We start from the raw sequence: 24,753 nt of genomic DNA, 5'->3' as shown, positions 1-24,753 counted from the left end.
AACCACCACAACAACCCGAAGAGAAAAAGCCAAATCTAGAAGAAATAATGGCAAAGCTAGTTGAATCTCAAACACAATTTATTACATCTCAAACCCAAACGAATGAGAGGTTTGATCAGTCATTAAGAACTCAACAAGCTTCCATTTTGAATCTAGAAAAACACGTAGGTACTCTTGCTAGCATGATGAGTGAAAGGGAACAAGGAAAGCTACCGAGTAATACTGAAGTAAACCCTCGGAATGAGAATGTTAATATGGTGTCAACGAATTCTGAAAAACCAGCACCAGAAGATGGGAAGGTTTTAGATGTGAGTAACAATGAAGAAGTTACACCACCACCACCACCACCCGAGTATGTAAAGTCAGTGGTGACACCATACAAACCACCCATCCCGTTTCCAAGAAAAGGAGTTGAGTATGAGCAAGTAATAAGTAATAAAGATTGTGATACTTCTGGAAAGAAGAAGAAGAAAAAGAATAAGAAAGTACAAGAAACAAAAGCCGTAGAAGTAAACCCGGTGAATACAGTTCCACCAAAACCTCCACCTAGAGTAGGTGATCCGGGTGAATTTATTGTTCCTTGTCTACTTAGTGATTGTGTCATGTATGATGCACTAGTAGATTTAGGTGCAAGTGTAAGTGTTATGCCTCTTTCATTATATAAGAGATTAGGAGTAGGTAAGTTAAGTCCAACGGATATGAGTGTTCGACTCTTTGATCAAACCATTAAACACCCAGTTGGAATTGTTGACAACCTACCCGTTCAAGTAGGCAATTTAACCTTTCTAGTCGAATTCATTGTCATTAACATAGAAGAGGACCCAAACATTCCTCTAATTTTAGGTCGACCATTCTTAGCGTCCACCAAGGCGTTATTTGATGTAGGAAATGGTAGAATGACACTTAGTAGTGGTGACAAATCGATCACCTTTATGATTCGAAAGACTAAATCTCCACCAACCAAAACCGTTGAACCAGCAAAAACGATTGGTAAGAACCATGTTGTTTTACCAACTCCAACGGTAATACTTAGCAATAATGAAACGCCTAAGTGTGGGGAAAATGAAGTAACACCTAATGATGACATGATAACAAAGAACCCCGTTGTTGATACGAAATTAAATGATCCCGTTATTAATAGTTCAATGAAGAAACTTATTAAACGGATTCGCGATGCTAGAACCAAAGGGAACTTTAAGTTATGTAACCGATTAGTATCCAATCTGTCGCCTAAAGAAAAGGCGAAGCTAGTTGAAATTATGGATATAACACATGAATCTGACCAATGGCTTAAAGAAAAAGTCACAGATATGCAAGTTGATTATGGACCAAGAGAAATTGACGATGAAGTTAATCACAATTTCAACACCACAGCTACCTAAATGTGGGGAGATTCAAATGTTCTAAAAAGAAGACGATGTTATCTAGAATTAGTTGTTCTGTTCTCGTGTAGTTCCGAGAATGGAATCCGATTGGTCTTTTCCGCTAGCAGACACTAAAGAACTAGTTTTCTCCCTCCATTCTGAATTTTTTTTTTTTTAGGTTTTATATGAAATTAATATGCTTTTTAAATTTAATTTTTGTGTGTATTTAAAAACAAAAATTTACTTTATTTCATTAAGTTTAAAAAAAATGATTTCTAAAAATTCGTCGAACACTAGGTCATTGAACCGAAATTGCTTTACCCGAAGGCGAGGCGACAAATTTTGTTATCATTATTTTATTGATTTAAAGTATGCCAAAAAAAATATTATATTTTATAAATTTTTGAACGTGGGGTTATATACCAAACTTCAAAAATATGTATATATATGTTTGTATTTTATGTTATATACAAAACAGGGTAAAACAACGCACTTTCAAAGACTGTCATTAAGTTCAGCAAAAGGTACTAATTTTGACGACAAGAAGCAAAATATCAAATGTGAAATAACAACAATATGTTTGCAAACTCGGTATTTTTAATCACTTTTCTACGCTAATCACCCTCATGAATTTAAATTTAGTCTGATTTCATGCAAATGAGGGCATTGCATGATCTCAAGTGTGGGGAAGGGTTATAAATTCTCTCGGGTTTATACTTGGCTTATTTTCTAAATATTATGAAAATTTTAAAATTTTTTAACTAAATGAATTCAAAATCATGTTTATACATATTTATGAACATTAAAACTAGGTGTTAATGCCGAAATTATCGTTATCTCGAAAAGGACATAAATTGAGAAACACCCTAAAACGATTGAATTCGTTTAAAATGGAATAAAGAAGAATAAAAAAAGCAAAGAAAGAAACTAAGTGTGGGGAGAATGTACCAAGTTATTCAATTAAAAACTATCTATCACATGTTTCTGTAAAGTTATTGCAGGTACTTTTGTTTTGAACGAAACTAATCAGTTTTACCCGATTTATTGTAATACTTTTGAATGAAAGATGGATCTACACGATGAATCAATTCCATCATTTAAAAGAAAGTAAAGTCTTCCGAAAAAGACACGCGCTTCTTGATTTAGGTCATGAAGTTGTCGTCCAGACCAGCTGTAGGTTGACGAAAAATCTAGAAAAGTCATCTCTAAAATCAGCAGGAAATCCACGGACCTCAGCATCAAACAGGGTCGCCAAGTGGTCAGATTTATCCTAACCATGAGAAGGATTTATCTTGTACAATGGGGGGTACCATGCAAATTAGCTGGATAAGACTAATGAATCAGATCCCCAGAAAGGATAATCTCCTTAAAGATTAAAAATCAGCTTTTAAGACTGATATTACTCAATCCTTGAGATTGACCTTAAAGATTGAGAATTCAAACTCATGGAATTCGATGATATCTAAACTCGAGCTTGAACGAGAAAATATTTTGATCAAAAATTACAAACCGATTTGTTTTCTGAAAAACCATTTTCAATGCGTTCATTACCATTGAACGTAAAATCCTAGGAATTCACCTGGAATTCATTAGGTCACTTGAACCAAATCGGGTGTCAACCGTAAGAACGGTGGTTGCATAGCATGGTCGGAGACAGGACCTTGTGCCAGACCGAAAAATCATAGGATGATCTTTACTATCGCTCCTACCAAGGATAGTTCTGGCATCCGACACGTTAAAAGACCATAATCATCTGCATGTCACGGGACATTGCCTTAACAGTTTCTTGTTCATCGCTTTCCTTTACAACCGGACGGTAGTTTACCGAAAGGTAATATACGGAACAAGTAAACTGGATGTGTGCTATTCGATACCGGGATAGCAGTGGATTACACGAACCTAAAAGTTTTAGCCAAAATATTGATCCACAAATATATTTTGCAACACCGATGATGGATCAAATCAGAAAACTTGTCTAGGGTAAAATCTAGCTTGAATTTTCAAAAGATCAAATGTTTTCATAAAGATCCAATTTCCTTAAAGGATCTAAATTTTTATAGTCATGTGGGACTGTAAACCGCCTTTCAAATGTGCACTTTGCTTTGGAAACCGAAAGTAAATCGGCTATTTGATTGCAAGTGTCGTTGACCTAAATCCAAGGCAACTGTGGATGACACACCCACCTTTAACCATATCGTTACTATCATTGTTTATACCGCCATATCAAAATCACTGATGTATAAAGTGTGAAGAATAAAGAAGTGATTTGTATGTTTTTATTTCAAGACTATATTGCTTGAGGACAAGCAACGCTCAAGTGTGGGGATATTGATAAGGCTAAAAAGGAACATATATTTCATAGCAAAATCCCCCAAGAAAGACAAGATTTTAGTTGCAATTGTTCCATTTTCGAGTAATATTCGTTTATTTTAAATAAGTGCGAAGACAAAAGGCGAAAACGAAGATTTGAAGACGCAAAGGTCCAAAAAGCTCAAAAGTACAAGATACAATCAAAAAGGTTCAAATTATTGATGAAGAACGTCTAAAAATGACAAGAGTACAAGTTACAAAACGCAAAGTACACGATATAAAATTGTACGAAAGGGCGTTCGAAAATCCGGAACCGAGGCATGAACCAACTTTCAGCGCTCGACGCAACGGTGTAAAAATTACGAGTCAACTATGCACAAGAATAAAATATAATATTTAAATAATTCATAATAAGAATAATATTAAATAATAAAAAGTTGTTAATTGAGCATAGTTCAGGGGTCGTAAATGAAAATTTCAATTCTAATTTTGCTATAAAAGCGATGTATTACGATCGATCGATAGAGGGAGATTTTTTTTCGATCAATTTTTCTATCTTTTTCTTACTTTTCTATATCAAATATCAATATCTATATTTATAATTCTCTATCATAATGTTAATGTAATCAGATATAACAATAATCTTAATTTTAATTTTAAATTATGATAATAATAAGATTTATGATAGAGATCGTTTGAGTGTGTAAGTCGAAATTCTGTCCGTGTAACGCTACGCTATTTTTAATCATTGTAAGTTATGTTCAACCTTTTTACATTAATGTCTATTAGCTAAGTTGTTATTATGCTTATTTGAGCCGAAGTAATCGTGATGTTGGGCTAAAATATTAAGAAGGAGTTATTGAACTTTGGACCATAATTAAGGTTTGGGCAAAAGACCGACACTTGTGGAAATTGAACTATTGACTATTAATAGATGGGGGGTATTGTCTAATTGAGTGACAACTCATTGGAGTCTGTCGAACCTATCTTCAAATTAATTAACCTAATAATTAATAATGATTATGGTTGTCCTATTTAGTGATGTTCATATGGAATCTGTTATAATCATTTAATTAATCAATTGGGTTGGGTAATTGATTATTCATTCTGATCAAGTGGATGAATTAATATTCATAAACTAATTAAAACAGGGGTGGATTACATACAGTGATAACTGGTGTAATTGTTGACAGAAGTGATAACTGCGTCACAGTTTAAATCCTTAATCAGTTGGAATATTTGACTTCGGGTATAGGGTAATTTGACGAGGATACTCGCACTTTATATTTATGACCGATGGACTATTATGGACAAAAACCAGATAGACGTATCAAATAAACCAGGACAAAGGACAATTAACCCATGGTAATAAATTAAAATCAACACGTCAAACATCATGATTACGGAAGTTTAAATAAGCATAATTCTTTTATTGTATTTCTCATCGTATCTTTATTTACTGTCATTTTATTACTCGCAATTTTATTTACTGTCATTTTATTTATTGTCATTATTTTACGCACTTTAATTATCGTCATTTATCTTTGCGCTTAAAATATAGAATTGACAAACCGGTCATTAAACGGTAAAACCCCCCTTTTATAATAATATTACTACTTATATAATTATATATATTTTGTATAAATATAGTTGTTAAAAATATAGTAAGTATCACCAGCTCCCTGTGGAACGAACCGGACTTACTAAAAACTACACTACTCTACGATTAGGTACACTGCCTATAGTGTTGTAGCAAGGTTTAGGTATATCCCATCCGTAAATTAATAAAACTTGTGTCATATTTTGTAGTAAAAATAATACTATTTCGTACCCTCACGCTACATCATCAAGGTGATAGACGTTATCTGTGCAAGTATATCTGTTGACGTAGACATGTTGCGAGATTTCAAAATATTGATTGCTGATTCCCAGTAATTGTCATGACAATTCTTGTTACAAGATGCGGATGAGTAAATGATGGGGTTTCGATAAATATAGTGATTTATCGAAGAGATTTAAGCCAAGGAGCAACGTGGTTGCTGGTACGTTTGCTGGTAATATGGTGGAATATAAAAGGTTCCCCGGTAACAATAAAAGAGCACGTATATATATCAAGGTTATAATAAGGTTGTTTCGAAATTGTCTTGTTGGAGCTGTGACAAAATTGGCTAATTTGGAAAGGGATTGTACGGCTATTTTCGGTAGTAACAATGCCAAATGAGCTAGTACAGCTACGTGTTAAACGTTTACTCAGTTTCCGAGAGTTTTTCGGGTGCATAACTATATGCATCAATCTTTTCTTCCGTAGATAAAGTGCGGTTGGTTCATCCTCTCGATTGAGGTGTTTTCAAGAATCATGAAAGGTTTGAACGCAGATTGTAATCGTCAAGATACAAATGAGGTTTAAGATGAAATCAAATGGAAAACTTGAAGAATTGTTTAGTTTCATATGTTATAATCAATATTTTAATTCATTTTAATTGTCCAATGTTGGTAGTCCTCGGTTGATAGTCCACAGTTAACAATTTAATAATTCATATATAGTTTAATATATAATATTCGAATTAATTAATACGTGTCGTGACCCGTGTACATGTCTCAGACTCGATCACAACTCAAAGTATATATATTATTGTAGAATCAACCTCAACCATGTATAGCGAACTCGAGCATTACAACATATAGAGTGTCGATGGTTATTCCAAATAATATATATAGATGCGTCGATATGATATGTCAAAACCTTGTATACATGTCCCGATATTTAAAGTGCGTAAAATAAATAACAGAAATTAAATGACGATAAATAAAATTGCGAGAATATAAATTGCGATAAATAAATGTAATCAGTTAGCTAGGAACAGTTAGCGTGGATTCTTAACAAAATTTTTCTCATAGTTAATTTGTTTGTTTCTAACAAATTTTATTTTGTCTAATGTTTTCTTCATTATGCCACTTGTTAAATTCTGATAAGTCAAAATCCAAATATGAAATTGAATGAAAATGGTTATTCTGTGGTGAACGGATACGTATATCTGTGGATATGAGTAGGATAGTAAATGATTGTTGAGTCAGATTCGAAGAATGTACAGTGTAACTTATTAATGTGAAATCTAAATATTCCTCGAGTATTAACTACCCGTTAAAATATTTTCGCCATTAATAGTTTGTACAAAAGAACTTTTAATTACAATCTTTATGAAAATACATATACATATATATTTTCTTCAGATGTAATCATGGATTTAATGAGTTAATATGATATTAATCTCATTTGCTTTTCGGTTTGGGCTATAATAAGTAATCTCTAAAACTTTTAGAAACCACATATTCTTCACAGAATATTTCTTCAATGAAGTTATGGATCAATACTTCATCGTTCATTGTTGTTGGTATTCCTTGGTATCTATGGTTTGTATGATGTTGATGCTCGAGTTACAGATTGTGATGTTGAGGTGTGGGATGCGGATGTTGCTGTGATGGTACTGTTGGTGTTGTTGATGGTGTTGTTGAAGCTGGTAAGTTTTGCACCATATTCTCCAAATTTATTACTCGAGCGCGAAGCTCGTTGACTTCTTCTATTACACCGGGGTGATTGTCGGTTCGGACGAGCGGATAAATAAAATCTAGAATTTGATGTAGTATATAATCATGATGAGATACTCTGGAAATGAGAGAAAAAATGGTGTTTCGGACAGGTTCGTCGGTAAGTGCTTCAGGTTCTTCGTCAAGAGGGCAATGTGGTGGATGGAAGGGATCACCTTCTTCTTGCCTCCAGTGATTAAGTAGGCTACGAACCCATCCCCAATTCATCCAGAATAGATGATGACTTATTAGTTGATCCATTCCGGTCACAATGCTTTCGGAGCTCGAGTGAAACTCCATATCGGAATTCGAGGGACTTGAACTAATGGAGAGTTCCATTTCGTACAATTGAATAAAGGATTTTTCAATATAAAATGATTTCCGACTATCGGTTAATATTCTAATTACATAGAATATCTATGTATATAGAGTAAAAGATTTCATAGATTACGAAGGAATTTACGAAATATGTTAGGCAAAGATTACAGTAACAGATACGCTACGATATGAATTAGCAGATACGCTAAGATATGAATTTTGTCTATACACTATTCATGCAATCAATGCAGTAAGATGTGTCTAGACTAAGAATGATAATCAGGTAATTTCCTAAAGATGATAAGCAGATGATTTCCGGTTAGAAATGATAAGCAAAACTTTTGACATGCAGATATGGTCGAAGTTCAGACTCACTAATGCATCCTAACAACTATCAGTTAGACACACTAATGCAAGACCTGGTTCGCTAAGACCACCGCTCTGATACCACCTTTCATATAGTTAGGGACACCACACGTCCCACCCAGTGCCTTCCCAGCTAACCGCCTGGTGACCACTGAGTGTACCTCAGACACTGATTTTACGGCCCTGCCTATCGGCAAAACCAGCCATATTCGGACCGCGAGGAGTAAGAGCCAATGCTTCATCACAGGTAACACTGTGAGAACCCCCTATACATTTAAGCCGACGACACAGCTTAAACCATCTCTGATACCACCTATAACGACCCGTCCTAATCCATCTGGACGAATACATTAAATTTGGTTACATCGCAAGGTACTTGACCTCTATATGATACATTTTACAAACATTGAATTCGTTTTTAAAAGACAAACTTTCATTACATCGAAAGTTGACGGCATGCATACAATTTCATAAAATATCCAACTATAATTGTCTTAATAATAATCTTAATGAACTCAACAACTCGAATGCAACGTCTTTTGAAATATGTCATGAATGACTCCAAGTAATATCTCTAAAATGAGCAAATGCACAACGGAAGATTTCTTTCAAACCTGAGAATAAACATGCTTTCAAGTGTCAACCAAAAGGTTGTTGAGTTCATTAGTTTATCATAATCAATCATTTTCATAATTTTAATAGACCACAAGATTTTCATTATTCAATAATCATACACTCGCAAGTGTTTAAAAATCATTCATATGAATTGAACACCTGGTAACCGACATTAACATAATGCATATTGAATATCTCCAAAACAGAAATCCATCTGTATAATATAAACTCGAAGTACTAAAGCATACCATTTTCCAGTATGGGGGGAGTTAGTGCCCGTAGATCTACCTTTAGGATTCACGTCAATTAGGGTGTCTGTTCCCTAATTCTTAGGCTACCAAGCTAAAAGGGGTGATATTCGATTCGATAATCCAACCATAAAATGTAATTTTTGAGTACTTGTGTCTATTTCGTCAAACATTTATAAAACAGCGCATGTATTCTCAGTCCCAAAAATATATATTGCAAAAGCATTTAAAAAGATAGCAAATGAAACTCGCAATACTGTATTTTGTAGTAAAAATACATATGACGACATTGAACAATGCAAGGTTGGCCTCAGATTCACGAACCTATATCATTTGTATATTTATTAATATACATAGTTGTAATCGAACAAATATATATAAATTTTATTAGTTATATCTTTTTTATATTAATAATATATAATATATATACGTAATTTATGTAATTGTAGTTATATAAAATTTATACTAAATTTCATTTAAAATCATATATTTATATTATATCTTAGATTATGTGTTATATATGTTTATTTTATATATATATATATATATACATATATATATATACATATATATACATATATATACATATATATACATATATATATATACATATATATACATATATATACATATATATATATACATATATATACATATATATACATATATATACATATATATATATATATATATATATATATATATACATATATATACATATATATACATATATATATATATATATATATATATCTTAAATAATTATTATAGTTATATTAGAATCTATATATATTTAGCATTATATTAAAAATACATAATGTAGTATTTATATAATGTTAATATGTTTTTCATATAGTTTTGTGGAATCTCAAAATAATTATAGTGTATATAATAAGTGTGTTTTTTTTATGTACAAAATATTTATTTATTAAAAATGATAGTTTTGATTTTAATATTTTTCTAGTGATAATAATAATAACTTTGTTAATAATGATAATATTAATAATAATAAGGATATTGTTAATAATGATACTTTTGATTAATACTAATAATAATAATACTAATGGTTACAAAAGTGATACTAATACTAATTCTGACAATGATATCTTGTATTATTTTCATAATAATAATAATAATCCTAATCATAATCATAATAAAAATAATATTACAACTATTAGTGATAATAATAATAATTTTCATACTTGTATTTATAATCATAATAAATGAGAATTTTATCATAATACTTATATTAGTGATAATAATGTTAATAACTATAATATTAATACTAATAACAATAACAATAATACTAATAATAATAATAATAATAATAATAATAATAATAATAATAATAATAATAATAATAATAATAATAATAATAATAATGATAATAATGATAATAATATTAGTAATAACGATAATAATAATAATAATCCTACTTGTAATTATAATTATGATAATAATTATAAAAGGGTAACTACTACTTTTATTTGTAAAAATATTAAAACTAATAACTAATATAGTAGTAATAATATCAATAACTAATAATAACAATAATATTAACAATAATAATAACTAAAAATGATAATAATAATAATAATAATGAAAATAGACTACCTCATAAAGTTTTTTAAAAAAAACAGCCCTTGCAGGGGCTCGAACCCGCGACCTCTCACTGCCCGACACTAACACTTAACCATTCCTCTGTTATAATATTTCTGAATTTATTCACCTATGAAAATATATAACCCGTTGTTCACTGTACTCATCTTCTTCCTTTTCCATTCGATCAGTCGATCAGAAATCAAACCCATGCTCTTCACGAATTGCATTTTTAGTTTTAGAATTCGAAATTATTACAGAACGATTCCTACTTGTGATTTTTAAATTAACAGAAAAAATTAAACAAAACAGATATGTCTGTTATGCGAAAGAAAATAAAATAACTCAAACTTGATTTTTAAATTCAATTGTTTTGAGACCCTGCTATCTTCATGAAATATTTTCTAAATGATCAATAGGATACACTAGCATCATCAATTGAACCTAAAACATCCTAAAGTTTTTGAATTGGATCAATTAAAATTTGGTTGACTTTTTATTCATCTACTTTGACTTCGAAATTTACAATCAATTGAAAGAGTTTGAGTACGAGATTTTGCAGATAGTTCAACGATAAGTATCCTAACACATCTGCATTTTTGGATTTTGAAAATTGAGTTGAATTTAAAATATTGCATAAAAGTTGTAGTGACAGAGTATCGAGCTGCAAGGAACAATTTTTGTTTAATTCCTCAAGGGATTGAAATTAGGAACGGTTATAATTGATAGAGAGGATAGATAATTGAATAAGTTCATAACTATTATTGAAGAATTCGATTGTATTATATCGATTGAAGTATCGACGTTAACACAGGCAGACTAAAACAAGAACAACAAAAAAATTAATAAAGAAAATAAAGCTGAGTGTGATGGCTAACTAAATTCATTTCCAAATATCTGATTTGTACGAAGGAATCAATCTTCTACAACTAAAAACGATATGAACTGATTTACGTTTGTTATCAGTATTTATATATCTATGTATCTGTACCAATATATGTATTTATCTATATATCCATAACTGAAATTTGTAAATATATACGTATTTCTGTATATTTGCTTATATGAATATTTATATATCTACTTATTTCTGGATTTTACATATTAAGGAAAATATAATATTATACAAACATTAATAATAAATTTTAATAACAAAATTAGTAATATTAATAATAATAGAATTTAATAATAATAATAATATTAATATTATCAGATAATACTAAAAATGATATTGATAATATTATTAATGATAAATATAATAATTTGTATTATTTTCTCATAGCTATAATAATAATGATAATAATAAATATTTATAATAATTATAATAATTCTTAATGAAAATGGTAATATCAATATTTAATAATATTACTAATATTAATCATATAACTAAAATCATAACTTTACTACTAGTTATAATAGTAATGATATTAACAAATTAAATGTAACAATTTCAGTGTTAAAATTTTAATAATATTTATAATACCTAATAATAATAATAAGTAAAGTGATGAAATAATGATAATGATATTGTTAAACAAAAATGATAAAACTTTTAACACATTATATGTATCAAATTGCATATCTGTCTATTATATATAGTAATATTAATAACACTAATATTAATACTAATAATGAGAGTAATACTAATAATATTGATATATCAATTTATCAAATCTCATATTTGTATATTATGTATTAAATTAATAATATTAATAATACTGATCTTAATATTAATAATGAAAGTAATATTCGTTAATATAATAATTATATTTTAATCTGTAATTACATTTAATATATTAACATTACATATTATTGTTTATATACTATTCATATAACATATTCGAACATTTAATACATTACATAGTATATTAATTGCGTACAAAAATCATATATATATATATATATATATATATATATATATATATATATATATATATATATATATTTACATAGATTCATTTTAATAACAGCTTAATTATTTTGTATTATATGTACATTTATATATATATATATATATATATATATATATATATATATATATATATATATATATATATGGGCAGGATCAATGGGGAAGTAATCAATCGGGGGGAAGCAAATTTTTTTTTTTCGTTTTTTTTGAAATTTTTTTTTTCCGGCATCAAGATCACACGAAAATATGAACATTTAGAAGAGACACTTCGTGATGAATGTTATTATTTAGGCGGGAAAACGATCGACAAAAATAACATTCAAGATAATATTGTTCGTGAAGAATATGAACGTTTTTTTTTTCATGTTTTGTGAAGTAAAATTTAGCCCGATTTAGAGTTTAGGGTTTATGGTTTGGTGTTTTGGGTTTATTCCATAAACCCAAAACACCAAACCCTAAACCCTAAACCCTAAACCCTAAACTCTAAACCGTTCGTGTTAAAAACTCAATCTAAATCCTAAATCTAAACCCTAAATCTAAACCCTAAACCCTAAATTTCTAAACCCTAATATCTAAACCCTAATATCTAAACCCCAATAGCTAAAATCTCAAAATACGCTCGAAAAACACGATAATTGTTATATATTACTTCTTCGAGCGTTTTTCCGCCAAAATAAAAACATTTATCACAAAGTGTCTCTACTAAATGTTCATATTTTCTTCTCATCTATAATGTTCGTGAACAAAGTTTTTTCAAAAAACGAAAAAAAAAAAAAGTTTTTGCTTCCCCCGCTTACCCCCGAATGATTACTTCCCTCTTGATCCTGCCACTATATATATATATATATATATATATATATATATATATATATATATATATATATATATTATCTACACACCATTGTTCGTGAATCGTCGGGAATGGTCAAAGGTTAATTGCATTAATGTAAACAGTTTCAAATATTTTTAGACTCGACATCATAGACTTTGCTTATCGTGTCGAAATCATATAAAGATCAAGTTTGAATTTGATCGGAAATTTCCGGGTCGCCACGTAGCATTGTCCTAATTATAATTCTTCATCTATATATTCTTAAGTACAGTACAGATACTACATTTAAGAGTGAAGATGCCGATATCGCATCACAAAGGGATAATCATGATACCTTTTTACTCATGTATAATCTCCACAGTTCATGTATATTATATATTAACCAATATAGCATCTCCATTACATCTTCATTAGATTTACCTTGTTTCAATGTTTAAAGTTCAAAAGACGATCACCATTAAAATTCGGTACCAAACGGATAAATACCGAAAAAAACCCGGTACGGTATTCAGTTTTAAGTATTTCAAAATTTCGGTTTTGGTTTCTGACCACCGGTACAGTTCGGTACCGGTACCGATCCCTAGATCATCAAGTGTGGTTATGACTTGAAAATAAATGTATTAGTCACTGATCATCCATGTACCATTATTATTATAAGTAAGATTTCACAACAAAACATTTAGGTAAATAATACCAAATTGTTGTTTACTAGTAATCACTAGATTGTAGTTATCAAAGAACAATGCAAATGCCCATAGGATAAGACAATCTAAACACTCTTTTAAGGGTATGTGGGTAAGGTTCCCTTCTTATTGGGCAGGTAAGTAAGCCCAGTGCCTCCTGAATAACACTCGGGCAAAAGAGGTACAACAAAAGTTCAAACAATCTCCAAAACTGTGACCATTTCTTTTTAAATAGCACGAACAGGTGGTAACCAGAAGGCTTATTTTAACTCTGGTTGGCAAAATTGATTCCCTTCGCGATAGATGACTTCAGCTCGGGCAAAAGGATTTCCAAACCTTGTTTCTCATAGTCGTTGAGTGAGCCGAGTCCTAGGACCTCCTCTACACCGTTCTTGCCTAGTCTCACCTGTACAAGAAAGCAATGATGATTCAAGGTTCTTGATAAAAGACGACATTCAAAGCTTAGCAACAGAAATAGAAGAAAACTTAGTGAAGGGATCAAGTCAAAATTCAATCCAAACAAATAAGTGTGACAACGAGAGTACCTTTGATGCAAAGAATGGTAGTTCAGTTACATTTGATTGTACAAATGAGCATTCCACAACATCTGGGACCCCGTTAAGTCCTTTCAGACAAGCATCGGCAAATATTGCTCCCGCGTAACTGCATAAACAAACATGAAATTAACACTCAATAAATAGTCGACTGTACATTGTAAAACTTCTACAATACACATCAGCTTGCAACTCACTCTTGACTAGGCTATAATCATGTTTCACCAACAGATTGTGCTCCACATAAAAAAGGTTTCTATCGTAACAATTAACAACACAAGCAATTAATAGAAATGGGAAAATTGTTAGGACTTACGCCATAGATAGTGTAGCGGACCCTTTTCCAGCCTTCGCCTCCACAACCTCCGTTCCACCATCTTGAGTACGTTTTGTTAAAGCAACTATCTCATCTTGTGATAAATTGTTTGCTTGTGGTGTAGCCTTCATTTACAACTTAATCATCAGTATCATGCACCACCATTTTACTAATACAAAACTTCTATACAGCCATATATGTAATACACAAAACCAGTTAATACCTGAGAAAACAATGGTAGAATGGTAACACCAGCATGGCCACCAACAACAGGCACATTGACACCTGTAACATAAGGATACCAAATAACATTAAACAAAATGTGTGGAAAAACAATGTCCGCCTTTCTGTTTATACTAGAACAAGGATGAATGTACCGTACCAGCAACTGGAACCTTTGCTTTTCCAGCATAGAAAGTTTTGGCCCTGACAACATCAAGTGTGGTCACACCAAACAGCCTTCTCTCATCATATGTACCTGCTTTCTTGAAGACCTCAGCGGCGATGGGTACAGTGGAGTTGACAGGGTTACTGATCATATTAACCAATGCCTGACAATAACAATTACAACATGATCCCTTAATCAAAATTGTCATACATGGGAAAAAAAAATATTATAACAAGATTTGTACAAAAAGCACAACTAAGGTAGGTGAATACTTACATGAGGGCAGTACTTGGCGATAGCTGTGCACAGACCCTTAACAATACCAGCATTGATGTTGAAAAGATCATCACGGGTCATACCTGGCTTCCTTGGTACACCAGCTGGAATGATGACAACATCAGCTCCTTCTAATGCCTTCCCCAAATTTTCATCACCCATGTATCCGACCACCTATGTAACAAATTAAAGATGTATATTTAAATATTTCATATGTCCACAAATAAAACTTAATTTTGACATAGATTAGACTCAAGTCAGTGAAGCACAGCCTGTAAGAGCATGTGCCACTAAACGGAATAATAAGTGAGGCTGTAAATGATAACTAACTATAATCTTCCAGCTTTGTGAATTCTTGCAACGATATGTGCAGAAAATCAATAAGTCCAGAAGTATATGTATATACAGGTATTTGTATAATCAGATCACATCACATAACTGATAACTCGACTCAACACATTTCTCTTTTGATTACTCATATCACATTTAGGAGTCCATCTGATCAATTTTCAGAAGGTAATCTTCAGTGAGCTCTTAAATTGTTTAATCTTTCACTAACCATTAATGAAATAATGATTTACTACTGGTCCTGGTAATTAAATTATGCTCACATCATAAAGCACACTTACATTTACACACATACACCAGTAAACATAAACATCGTTAATACCAATGGCTAAATATATAGTATAATTTTAATTATATAAAAAGAAAAGTTTATTTTCGAACAACACCTAATACGAATTGTAAATCATGCGAGTAAAAACCAATTAACCGTTGAAAACAATATACAATTGAAAACCAATTGTTAAATCGTGTATATAGAAACAGGAGTAAAATTGAGATCTAAATCTAATCATTTTCTAAGATTTAAAAACAATATAAGTAAAATATGAACAACATCAACAGAATTAACAGTTGAAAACTACTGTAATACATAGATACAGAATTCAATTATCATTTTACAAACGTGTGGTGGAGAATACAAGATGGAGTATGAGAATAGGTTAGTGATAAACCTCAGATCTGGTGTTGATGTGGCTGACGTCAGCAGCAACACCTGGAGTACCGGCGATATCGTATAGAGATAAACTAGATACAAGAGGATTTAATTTCATGAGAAGTGAAAGCGGTTGTCCGATACCGCCGGCGGCACCTAAGACCACGACCTTACGTTCCGGAGCAGATTCCGATGAGTAACTCCGGCGGAGTAAAGTTGAGGATGATGATTTCTGAAGTGAAGATTGGATCGATTTCAACATAGCTGTCCTCATTGTTGTTCTAGAGAGAGAAAGTAGAGAGAGATTAAAGGGTTTTACAACGATACTATCAACGAGAAATGAACACCACAGTGTTGAAATTTAAGAGGAAAAATAAATTAAAATAGTTTGGGATTATGATACTAATGGTCCCTCATTTATTCAGTTATCTTCATTTTCTTCTTCACTGTATTCACGGTTATTAAACTCGAGGTGATTTGTAATTTTGCTAATAAATCACAATTAATTAACAACAAACATTTGATGATGTGCTCATATGTGATCACTTATTTAGTAAATATGTTCAACGTAGTTGTGCGCTTTGATCTTAGGTTTATTCGTCAAGTCATAGATATGCATTGTAGTGTACAATAAGTTTATTTTTGACATGATCGGTTTAGTACAAGCTATATAAGTTTGGAGAGTAATTCATAACCAATGTTGGTGATTTAACGTCTATAATATCTTAACCAGATGTCTCACATTATAATCTTATTAGTCGCGCATCTCGTGGATGACCATTCACTAATAAAAGGATCGTTAACATGTAATGAAATAATTATATAAAACCGTGTACATTTGAGTAATAATATTCGTCTTTCTTGAATAACATAGATAGGAAAAACTTTTTTCGTTAATATAAGTTGAGCATAATGATATTTGCACTTGAAATGTAGCTATTAAAATGTGTTTAACTAGTGATTAATTCAAGTCAAATAATAAGCTTGGCAAGACAAAAGTTAGTATAGGCTTCGATGTGAGTAATCAATTGCTCGTACGGAATTGAAAGCGTCCAAGTGATGGAGGTATATAAGTTTGGAGTTTAGCGTTTACTCCAATTTGTGAGAACTGTTGGTGTGTGAACGGGTGATTGAATGATTTTCTAAAAGTTGTTATGTGAGAGTGTGTTTAAAGTTTGTGATACGATACGACGTCGTCTTGTTTGAGGTTTCGTTTTTCGCTGACGTCCGGTAGTGAATTATTGGAGTGATTCATCATTGGAAGAATAAAGAACCCTCAACCCCTAGACCCTACTGAAGTCTTTTTTTTTTTTTTTTTTTGGGAGAATGAGTGTGGAAGTTATTTTCTTTGAAGGGTTTAATGTGTAAATGTTTTAAAGTGAAGGGTTACAACTAACCTTATATTTTATGTTTATTTTCTAACAAGTGCAAGAGATAAAACAGGGTCTACTTTGGGTCCGGGTATCGACCCGAGGATTTTAGAAGTGCAATTGCGATTAAAAAGAACACCTTGTAATTCCCCCTATCCACAGGCATATCACCATTCACCATCGGCCATCGCCTGGTTCTTCATAGATTCAACCACTTGATTCCTCTAAATATCTAACGTTTCATTAAAATCATATTATCTGTATTGGTAACTAGATTTGAATGTTTAATTATAAACCATAAAAATCTTTCATTTCGATGTATGACCTCCAACTGTTCGACCATTTGCCGCAGAGATGCTTTTCTCTCATTTGTAAGCTCTAAGTTACTTCCTCAGTTGCTCCTGAAATACTATTGTTTGGTTCTGTATCTATATAGGTTTGACAAAAGTTTTTCTTTAGTTATATGCTTCTATGTTTACTGCTTTGTTGGTTGGTTGTTTTGTATCAAAATGTAAATGGAGCCCATCAAATTTTCTTGTATTAGAGATTATTATTATTTGAGTTTACTGTTTAAATGTAGTTTTAAAGCCACTTTTCTAGCACTAGCACTGCAATTTAGGGTATTTTTAAAAGCAGGCTATTAAAAAATGGATGATGTTGCTCCGATTAGTATAAAATCTTTAAAAACAAATAAAAGAAAGGTCATATGCAGTGACAGAACCAGGAATTTTGTTGGTTGGTTGGTTGGTTTGTATCAAAAGCTTAACAACTTTTTTTTGGCCAAAATATGGAGGCTTTTGGGCAAAATACGGAGGTTTTTGGGCAAAATATGGAGGCTTTTGGGAAAAATATGGAGACTTTTGGGCAAAATATGGAGGCTTTGGGGGCAAAATATGGAGATTTTTGAGCAAAAAAAAATCCACTAGGGCAAAATGAAAAAATTCAAAATTTTTGCATTAGAAGTTACAAATCTACTGGGGGCGGTTGCCGCCCCCTGCCCCTTAGTAGTTTCACCAGTGGTCATATAGTATTACATTTACGAAGGTTATTTATACTGTTCCTGATAAAATCTTTCTTCAGGAATCTATCTGTTACTTGCACAAACAACAGTGTGATCTCAAATATCCTTCCTTCAAAAAATGTGGAATGTTATCAACTTTGCCTGAAAACAGCACCTTCGGATGATATTCGTTTGTCTCATGGATTGGTATTTGTTAGATCGTATAGAGGACTTCAGTTATGTAGAGCGTTTCACTGGGGCACTCATTCAGATGAAGAATCAAACTTATTGGAATTAAGGCGTCAGATAAATTCCAGTTACCTTGATAGTGAACCTTTTGTTGATGAGGTCAATTTGAATAATTTTGTTGTTGAAAGAAGATCAGATAAGGATAAAAACGAAATGCAAAGACGGCAGAAGATTGGATTAGCAAACAAGGGGAGAATTCCATGGAATAAAGGCAAGAAGCACACTGCAGGTACGTTATGTTATCTCATTTTGGTGTGTTATTTATTTGGTAAAAATGTTTTTTTTTAGGGTTTAAATTGATTTAAGGTGTCATCTTGCAGAGACTCGCGAGTTGATCAGTCAAAGAACTAAAGAAGCTTTAAGTGACCCCAAGGTGTGAACTCATGTAAGGGCTGTCAGTTAAAATAACTCATTTACGCCTTTCTAGAAACAAATATCTCATTTACTCACAATATGTAAATATATAAATAATAGTACGCGCCACGGGCACCAGTGCATGTGCTTTTTGTTTAATTTTCTTTGTACATCTGATTGTAGATACACAGTGTGACTGCATAAATACGTTTCGCATATTAGTTTTGTTTTGTATTCTCGTTATCCTAAACTTGCAGATGGTTGTACTTTAATTAGGTAAGAAAGAAGATGTCTGAATGCCCTCGCACTCTTAGGTATGAATGTATGATTATAATTCTTTGTTATGAATTTGCTGATTATATGTTATATGGTAGTGTATCACATATATACTTGAACATATATTTTATGAGCAGTGACCAAACAAAGGCCAAAATATGCTTAACAATTACACGACAATGGAAAGAACGCCAGAAATTGAAAAGGTCAAAAGAAATATTCATTTCAGAATGGGCTGAAAGTATTGCAGAAGCTGCTAAAAAAGGTGGCCATGGACAGCAAAAATTAGAGTGGGACAGCTATGAGAAGATTGAAAAAGAGATTGATTTTCAACGACTTAAGCGATCTGCTGATATTAAAAAAGCAAAAGAAATGGCACAAATACGAGCAGAGAGACGAGCAAAGGCAAAAGCTGAAAAGGTGAAGACTACTTTAAAGAAACGGGTCGCAAAAGTGAAAGTCCTTGCAATGAAGAAGTCTAAAGAAGAAAAAGAGGAATTGGCTGCGGCTGAAGATTTGAAACTGAAAGAGAGATTAACAAAGGTAGAAGCTCATGTAAAATATATGTTTAATTAACATCTCCTTCTCGAAAATATTAGATGCTGGGATAGGCAACAAGTATAGGTGGTAAAACGGCTGAGTTGGGGGTGTTGGGTTTGAATGGGTAAAAATATATAATGCAAGTCAAAACGGGTTGGAACCCACTACCCGTTTTTATGTCATTTTTTAGCTCCACAAGTAGTACATTAATATTTTAATATTTAATTACTATAAAACTATGTTTAAATAAGAACTTCTTTAGTTTCATTTGCAATGTTCAAATCCTCTCTAGGACGAATATTTAGTGGTGCCCATGAATGGGTTGGAAACAGCCAGTGAGTAATCCTGCTGGACTGCGTATATAAGAGTATGGGGTCGAATTACTCGCCCGGTAGCCCGAACAAGGAAAACCTTCTACCTTCGTTTATTCTAAAATTACTTGCTAGTCAATTGTCAATGACACAAAGATCTCGATGATGTATGTATGGGTATACTAGACTACTCGATATTTGATTTTAGACATTGTCTTGATATTCACAAATTTTTACTATGTCTTCAGCTGTCTCTAAGTTGCATTTGTTTGGTGATTGACAGATTCACAGGAAAAAATCTCTAAACAAGCAACTTAGTAGTCGAGATCACAGAGCTTGGGAAAGACTTGACCTCAAGTTTCTAGAAAGAGATATAAGGAAAGAAGACGTGTCGCTTGCAGATCAAATTCGTGACGTTAAGAACAAGAAAGCCGAGGTCATTGTCAGAAGTTCTGACAACTAAACCCCTTAATGATCTATTTCCATAAATTGTAGTTTGGGGCTCTAGTGTATTAGTAGAGTTCTCTGAACTTCTTAGGTGATCATTCATTTTAATTGTGTTCATGTTAAACAATTCTTGTTGGATACAGATTCTTAACTAAATTTGAATCCAGGTAGTAGATTATCAGAATCATGTGTTATGGAACAAAAAGTTCATGTTGCAATTTTCATGGTGTGAAGGCGAATTAAATGCTGTTAGAGAACTATGAACCATTTGTTTTTCCTTATTGCCAAAAAAAAAAAAAAAAAAAAAAAAAAAATTGTTTTCCTTAAACAGTCGAACGTGTATGTCTTGTGTATCAATTTGCAATATGAAATTTGAGTGTGGGTTGATACTTGCTTTTCTTTCTCTTTGGTTGTCTTTCAGTATTCACCTGGAAACTCTCTAAAGGTTTCGTCCTTAAGCTTAACTAAGATCAACTTCAATGGTAGGTTATTTTCAAGGTTCATGTGAATTTGTGTATAAGAGCTTAACTAACTTCGATACTTGCAAAGCATGCTTTATGAGCTTGATAATTGAAAATCTCCAATTTGATTATAGAAAAACTGTAATGTGTATTATTTTTATTCTAATACATATGTATTAGAGTATAATTATAACTTCTATAGTGAAAAGCAATTATAATAATAGTATGTATTATTAGTATATAACTTCTATAGTGAAAAGAAATTGAGTATTATTAGAAGAGTAAAAGGTTAAAATAGGTGTGTGAGGATCAAAAAAGGGTGTGTTAGAATCATCCCCATATGATATATGTACTACTAATACTTTTGGTTCATATGAAGCAAAACCAAAACCCTGTAGCACTATTCATCAATAGTAATCAGGGTTATTTTCATCATTTCACTTCTTCTTTTTTTTTTCGTCTCCAACGATAAAAGAAGCAACTCTCATAAAAGAAAACACTTCAATGTTACCAAAAGATTTCCAAAAAAATTCTTTTTTACAAAAAAAATCAACTAACCTTTTTTTTTTCTTCCCTTTTCTTCCTCAACGATAAAGGAGTCAACTTTCATAAAAGGAACAACCCTTCAATGTTATCAAAAGATGTCGAAAAACATTCTTTTTTACAAAATAGATCAACTAACAAAAAAAAAAACGCGAAAAGAAGCAACTTTTACAAAATGAACAACCCTTCAATGTTAGATGTCGAAAAAAATCTTTTTTACAAAATACATCAAGATTTTTTTTTTTTTAACTCGCATTCAAAACGGAGCCCCGGCGCAAAGCGAGGGCTCCACAACTAGTTGAATACAAATGCTAGACAAAAACATTGTGGCATGTTGATGTAAGACATGGGGCATAATCTCACATGAACATAAAATTTGTTGAGATAGAAACAGATTCACAAAACCATAATCTTAAACTAGACAAGAAATCAATAGGTCCTACATAATACTCCGTAATTAATATATAAGAGCATCCAATTATTATACGATCACTAATAGTTCTGAGAATAGTTCGGTGGAGGCATGTCTCTTCCAGGCAAGTCCTGACTCTGGTAAGGGTTCCCACCACCTACGTTTGGTGGTGCATAACTGTTCGGCCCTGGTCCAGATTGATAAGGTGCACCTCCAGTGTTTGGTCCATACCTCGGCTGTTGCTGCTGCTGATAATTAGAAGCATTATTCTGCTGCTGGTAACTCGGAGCATTATTCTGTTGCTGGTGACTCGGAGCATAATTTTGCTGCTGGTAATTCGGAGCATTATTCGGCATCCCCCCACCCATGTTGTTTGGTGTCATCCCAGCGCCCATATTTGGTGAGCCTCCATTATAATTTGCATGCGGACCACCCCAGTTAGGCTGACCACCACCAGCATTGGGTGGCCCACCCATGCCACCACCTTGCTGCATTCCACCCATGTTCCCAGACGGTGGTGGTGCACCACCAGCGCTGGGTGGTCCAACCATGTTTCCAGAAGGTGGTGCACCTCCAGCATTGGGTGGTCCACCCATGCTATTTGGATTGCCTCCCATGGGACCTGGTGGTAGTTGACGGTTGTTCTGCACGTTTTCTCTTTGCCTTTCAAAGTTTCTTGATCTATCAAAGTTGCGAGGCCTATCGTTTCTCCTATTCCTCTCGTTTGCTCGAGCATTATTTCTTATCCACTCCTCGTGGTACTTAGGATCATAAGGAACAGCCTTCCCATCAATAAACGGTTCCCCTGTCACATGAAACACATAAACAATGAGCTTTTATTTGTAGTATACTAATCAATCACAATCCATGAAGATAAGAAGCAACATACAATCACTACTATTCATTGAATTGAATACAGAACAAAATAATTAAAAGATTGTTACTTTACACTTCATACACAACCTCACAAAAAATAGCTAACCAAACAATAAACAGTATGTGGTACCTCCATAGTCTTTGTTCCCTACGTCCAGATACGAATCAGGTAGCACCCAACGAACACCAGGTATCTCTAACAAAAAGCAATAAACAAAAACAAGATATGGTGATCTAAATTTCAAGCAACCAAAAGTGAGAAAAAAAACATCTAGCTAATTACCTTTTAGCCTGTAGGAGTCTTCTTCAGACACTAGTGCGCCAAAAGCGTAATAACATCTAGTCGACACCGAATAAATTTTCATCCTTGCTTCATCATAACTAAAAACCAAAACAACAATCAATCCCATCCTAGAGTAACCTCACTACAATTTACAACAAACTATGAAAACAACTTTTCAAATAGTAAAATGATAAAAAAAAAAAAAAAAAAAAAAAAAAATTAGCAAGCTGATCCTAAAGATACTGCATAAAATTCATCTTTAGACTGTAGCACATATACTATACAACAATTATCACATTCCAAAATTTCAATTTTAGACTGAGTTATATTTCAGGAAGTAAACATCACCTAACACACACATATATAATATATAATATAAATAAAGAATAAAGAATATACACTATGTTATAAAAAAAACAAAGCATAAAAGTACTGAATAAATAAATAATTAAACCCTAAAATAATACCTTCCAACAACTTTAGCTAAAGTATTGATATACGAATCAATGATTTCATCTCTAGTAGGTGCACCTTCAGGTTTATCAACAACAACAAGCCAATGTTCAAAATCACAGCCATCAAGCAGTATCGTTTCCTTAGGTGGACGATTTGACCAGTTAGGGCTCGAGTCGTTTAGCGAAGATGTGGTTTGGCGCGTGGAGAAAGCACGAATCTTGGTGACAACAGGTGACGCGTGACATATAATGGCGGCGGCGGCAGCGAAGAGTGGGCGGAAGCGGATGATTGAGGAAGGTGTAGCGGTAGTTGAGAAGCGCGAAATCAGGGTTTGATTTGCGGTGGAGACGATAGATCTAAAGAGAACACGAGTCGCCATTTTTAGGGGTTTTGGGGGTTTCTTTGGGTCTAAAACCCTAGTTGGTGATCAGATAAGAAGGAAAAGGCGCAGAGTTTTATTTTTACGAGAAAAAATGAGACGGAAATGAATAGTGAAAAAATGTATGGAAAATAAAAAACGGAGCAACACTTGGACCATATATAGCGGTGCAAAGGAACGGGCGTGGGAGGTGAGCTGGCTGAAATCCGCCGCCCCTCCCCCCACGTATTGAGACGTTGGATGCCACTAATGACGTACGTCCCGCCATGGAAGACGCATGGCGTATCTCCTACCTGGACGCTTGGCTGCTCTAGCTTTTAACTTGGCTAACAATTGTTACTACGCTACGGTAGCGTACCGGTGATGACGCTGTTGACTTGGTCTACTCAGTTGTTCGCCCTTCCGATAAATTATGAGAACGTGGAGCAGG

The 24,753-nt window shown here is 32.6% G+C and overlaps 3 protein-coding genes across 4 annotated transcripts; 1 reads left to right on the top strand and 2 right to left on the bottom strand.

Moving 5' to 3' along the window:
• Nucleotides 1-13,777: 13,777 nt before the first annotated feature.
• On the bottom strand, nucleotides 13,778-16,705 carry LOC139845550 (malate dehydrogenase 1, mitochondrial-like). Its single transcript, XM_071835810.1, has 7 exons — nucleotides 16,386-16,705; nucleotides 15,367-15,540; nucleotides 15,085-15,253; nucleotides 14,926-14,987; nucleotides 14,703-14,827; nucleotides 14,378-14,495; nucleotides 13,778-14,238 (listed from the first exon to the last, which is right to left on the bottom strand). Exons 1-7 carry the CDS (start codon nucleotides 16,638-16,640, stop codon nucleotides 14,098-14,100), a joined length of 1,044 nt encoding a protein of 347 aa, XP_071691911.1. The 5' UTR covers nucleotides 16,641-16,705; the 3' UTR covers nucleotides 13,778-14,097.
• A 1,137-nt stretch (nucleotides 16,706-17,842) lies between these two features.
• Nucleotides 17,843-21,147, top strand: LOC139845549 (uncharacterized). Its single transcript, XM_071835808.1, has 6 exons — nucleotides 17,843-18,107; nucleotides 18,817-19,214; nucleotides 19,306-19,358; nucleotides 19,616-19,653; nucleotides 19,753-20,158; nucleotides 20,750-21,147. Exons 1-6 carry the CDS (start codon nucleotides 18,091-18,093, stop codon nucleotides 20,927-20,929), a joined length of 1,092 nt encoding a protein of 363 aa, XP_071691909.1. The 5' UTR covers nucleotides 17,843-18,090; the 3' UTR covers nucleotides 20,930-21,147.
• A 1,104-nt stretch (nucleotides 21,148-22,251) lies between these two features.
• LOC139845548 (multiple organellar RNA editing factor 8, chloroplastic/mitochondrial-like) lies at nucleotides 22,252-24,435 on the bottom strand. 2 transcript variants are annotated; one of them, XM_071835807.1, is made up of 5 exons: nucleotides 23,956-24,435; nucleotides 23,489-23,586; nucleotides 23,336-23,401; nucleotides 22,892-23,134; nucleotides 22,252-22,843 (listed from the first exon to the last, which is right to left on the bottom strand). In XM_071835807.1, exons 1-5 carry the CDS (start codon nucleotides 24,321-24,323, stop codon nucleotides 22,410-22,412), a joined length of 1,209 nt encoding a protein of 402 aa, XP_071691908.1. In that variant the 5' UTR covers nucleotides 24,324-24,435; the 3' UTR covers nucleotides 22,252-22,409. The 2 variants fall into 2 exon arrangements, with proteins under 2 accessions (XP_071691908.1, XP_071691907.1); XM_071835806.1 differs by having other exon boundaries at nucleotides 22,252-23,134.
• Nucleotides 24,436-24,753: the final 318 nt, after the last annotated feature.

Source organism: Rutidosis leptorrhynchoides, chromosome 4, assembly GCF_046630445.1.
Source record: "Rutidosis leptorrhynchoides isolate AG116_Rl617_1_P2 chromosome 4, CSIRO_AGI_Rlap_v1, whole genome shotgun sequence".
Taxonomy (NCBI): domain Eukaryota; kingdom Viridiplantae; phylum Streptophyta; class Magnoliopsida; order Asterales; family Asteraceae; genus Rutidosis; species Rutidosis leptorrhynchoides.
Note: the sequence above shows the minus strand (reverse complement) of the source record. Positions and strands in the feature narration are given on the sequence as shown.

What these genes read in the sequence shown, in the direction of transcription:
- LOC139845550 (XM_071835810.1), bottom strand. Translation starts at nt 16,640, where the DNA reads ATGAGGACAGCTATGTTGAAATCGATCCAATCTTCACTTCAGAAATCA. An exon ending in ACATCAACACCAGATCTGAG is followed by an intron (nt 15,541 to 16,385) that starts GTTTATCACTAA and finishes TTTGTTACATAG; the next exon opens with GTGGTCGGATACATGGGTGA. An exon ending in TCCGCTACACTATCTATGGC is followed by an intron (nt 14,496 to 14,702) that starts GTAAGTCCTAAC and finishes TTGTTTATGCAG; the next exon opens with TTACGCGGGAGCAATATTTG.
- LOC139845548 (XM_071835806.1), bottom strand. Translation starts at nt 24,323, where the DNA reads ATGGCGACTCGTGTTCTCTTTAGATCTATCGTCTCCACCGCAAATCAA. An exon ending in AGACTCCTACAGGCTAAAAG is followed by an intron (nt 23,402 to 23,488) that starts GTAATTAGCTAG and finishes GCTTTTTGTTAG; the next exon opens with AGATACCTGGTGTTCGTTGG. An exon ending in AGGGAACAAAGACTATGGAG is followed by an intron (nt 23,135 to 23,335) that starts GTACCACATACT and finishes TTCATGTGACAG; the next exon opens with GGGAACCGTTTATTGATGGG.
- LOC139845549 (XM_071835808.1), top strand. An exon ending in AGGCAAGAAGCACACTGCAG is followed by an intron (nt 19,215 to 19,305) that starts GTACGTTATGTT and finishes GTCATCTTGCAG; the next exon opens with AGACTCGCGAGTTGATCAGT. An exon ending in TGAAAGAGAGATTAACAAAG is followed by an intron (nt 20,159 to 20,749) that starts GTAGAAGCTCAT and finishes GGTGATTGACAG; the next exon opens with ATTCACAGGAAAAAATCTCT.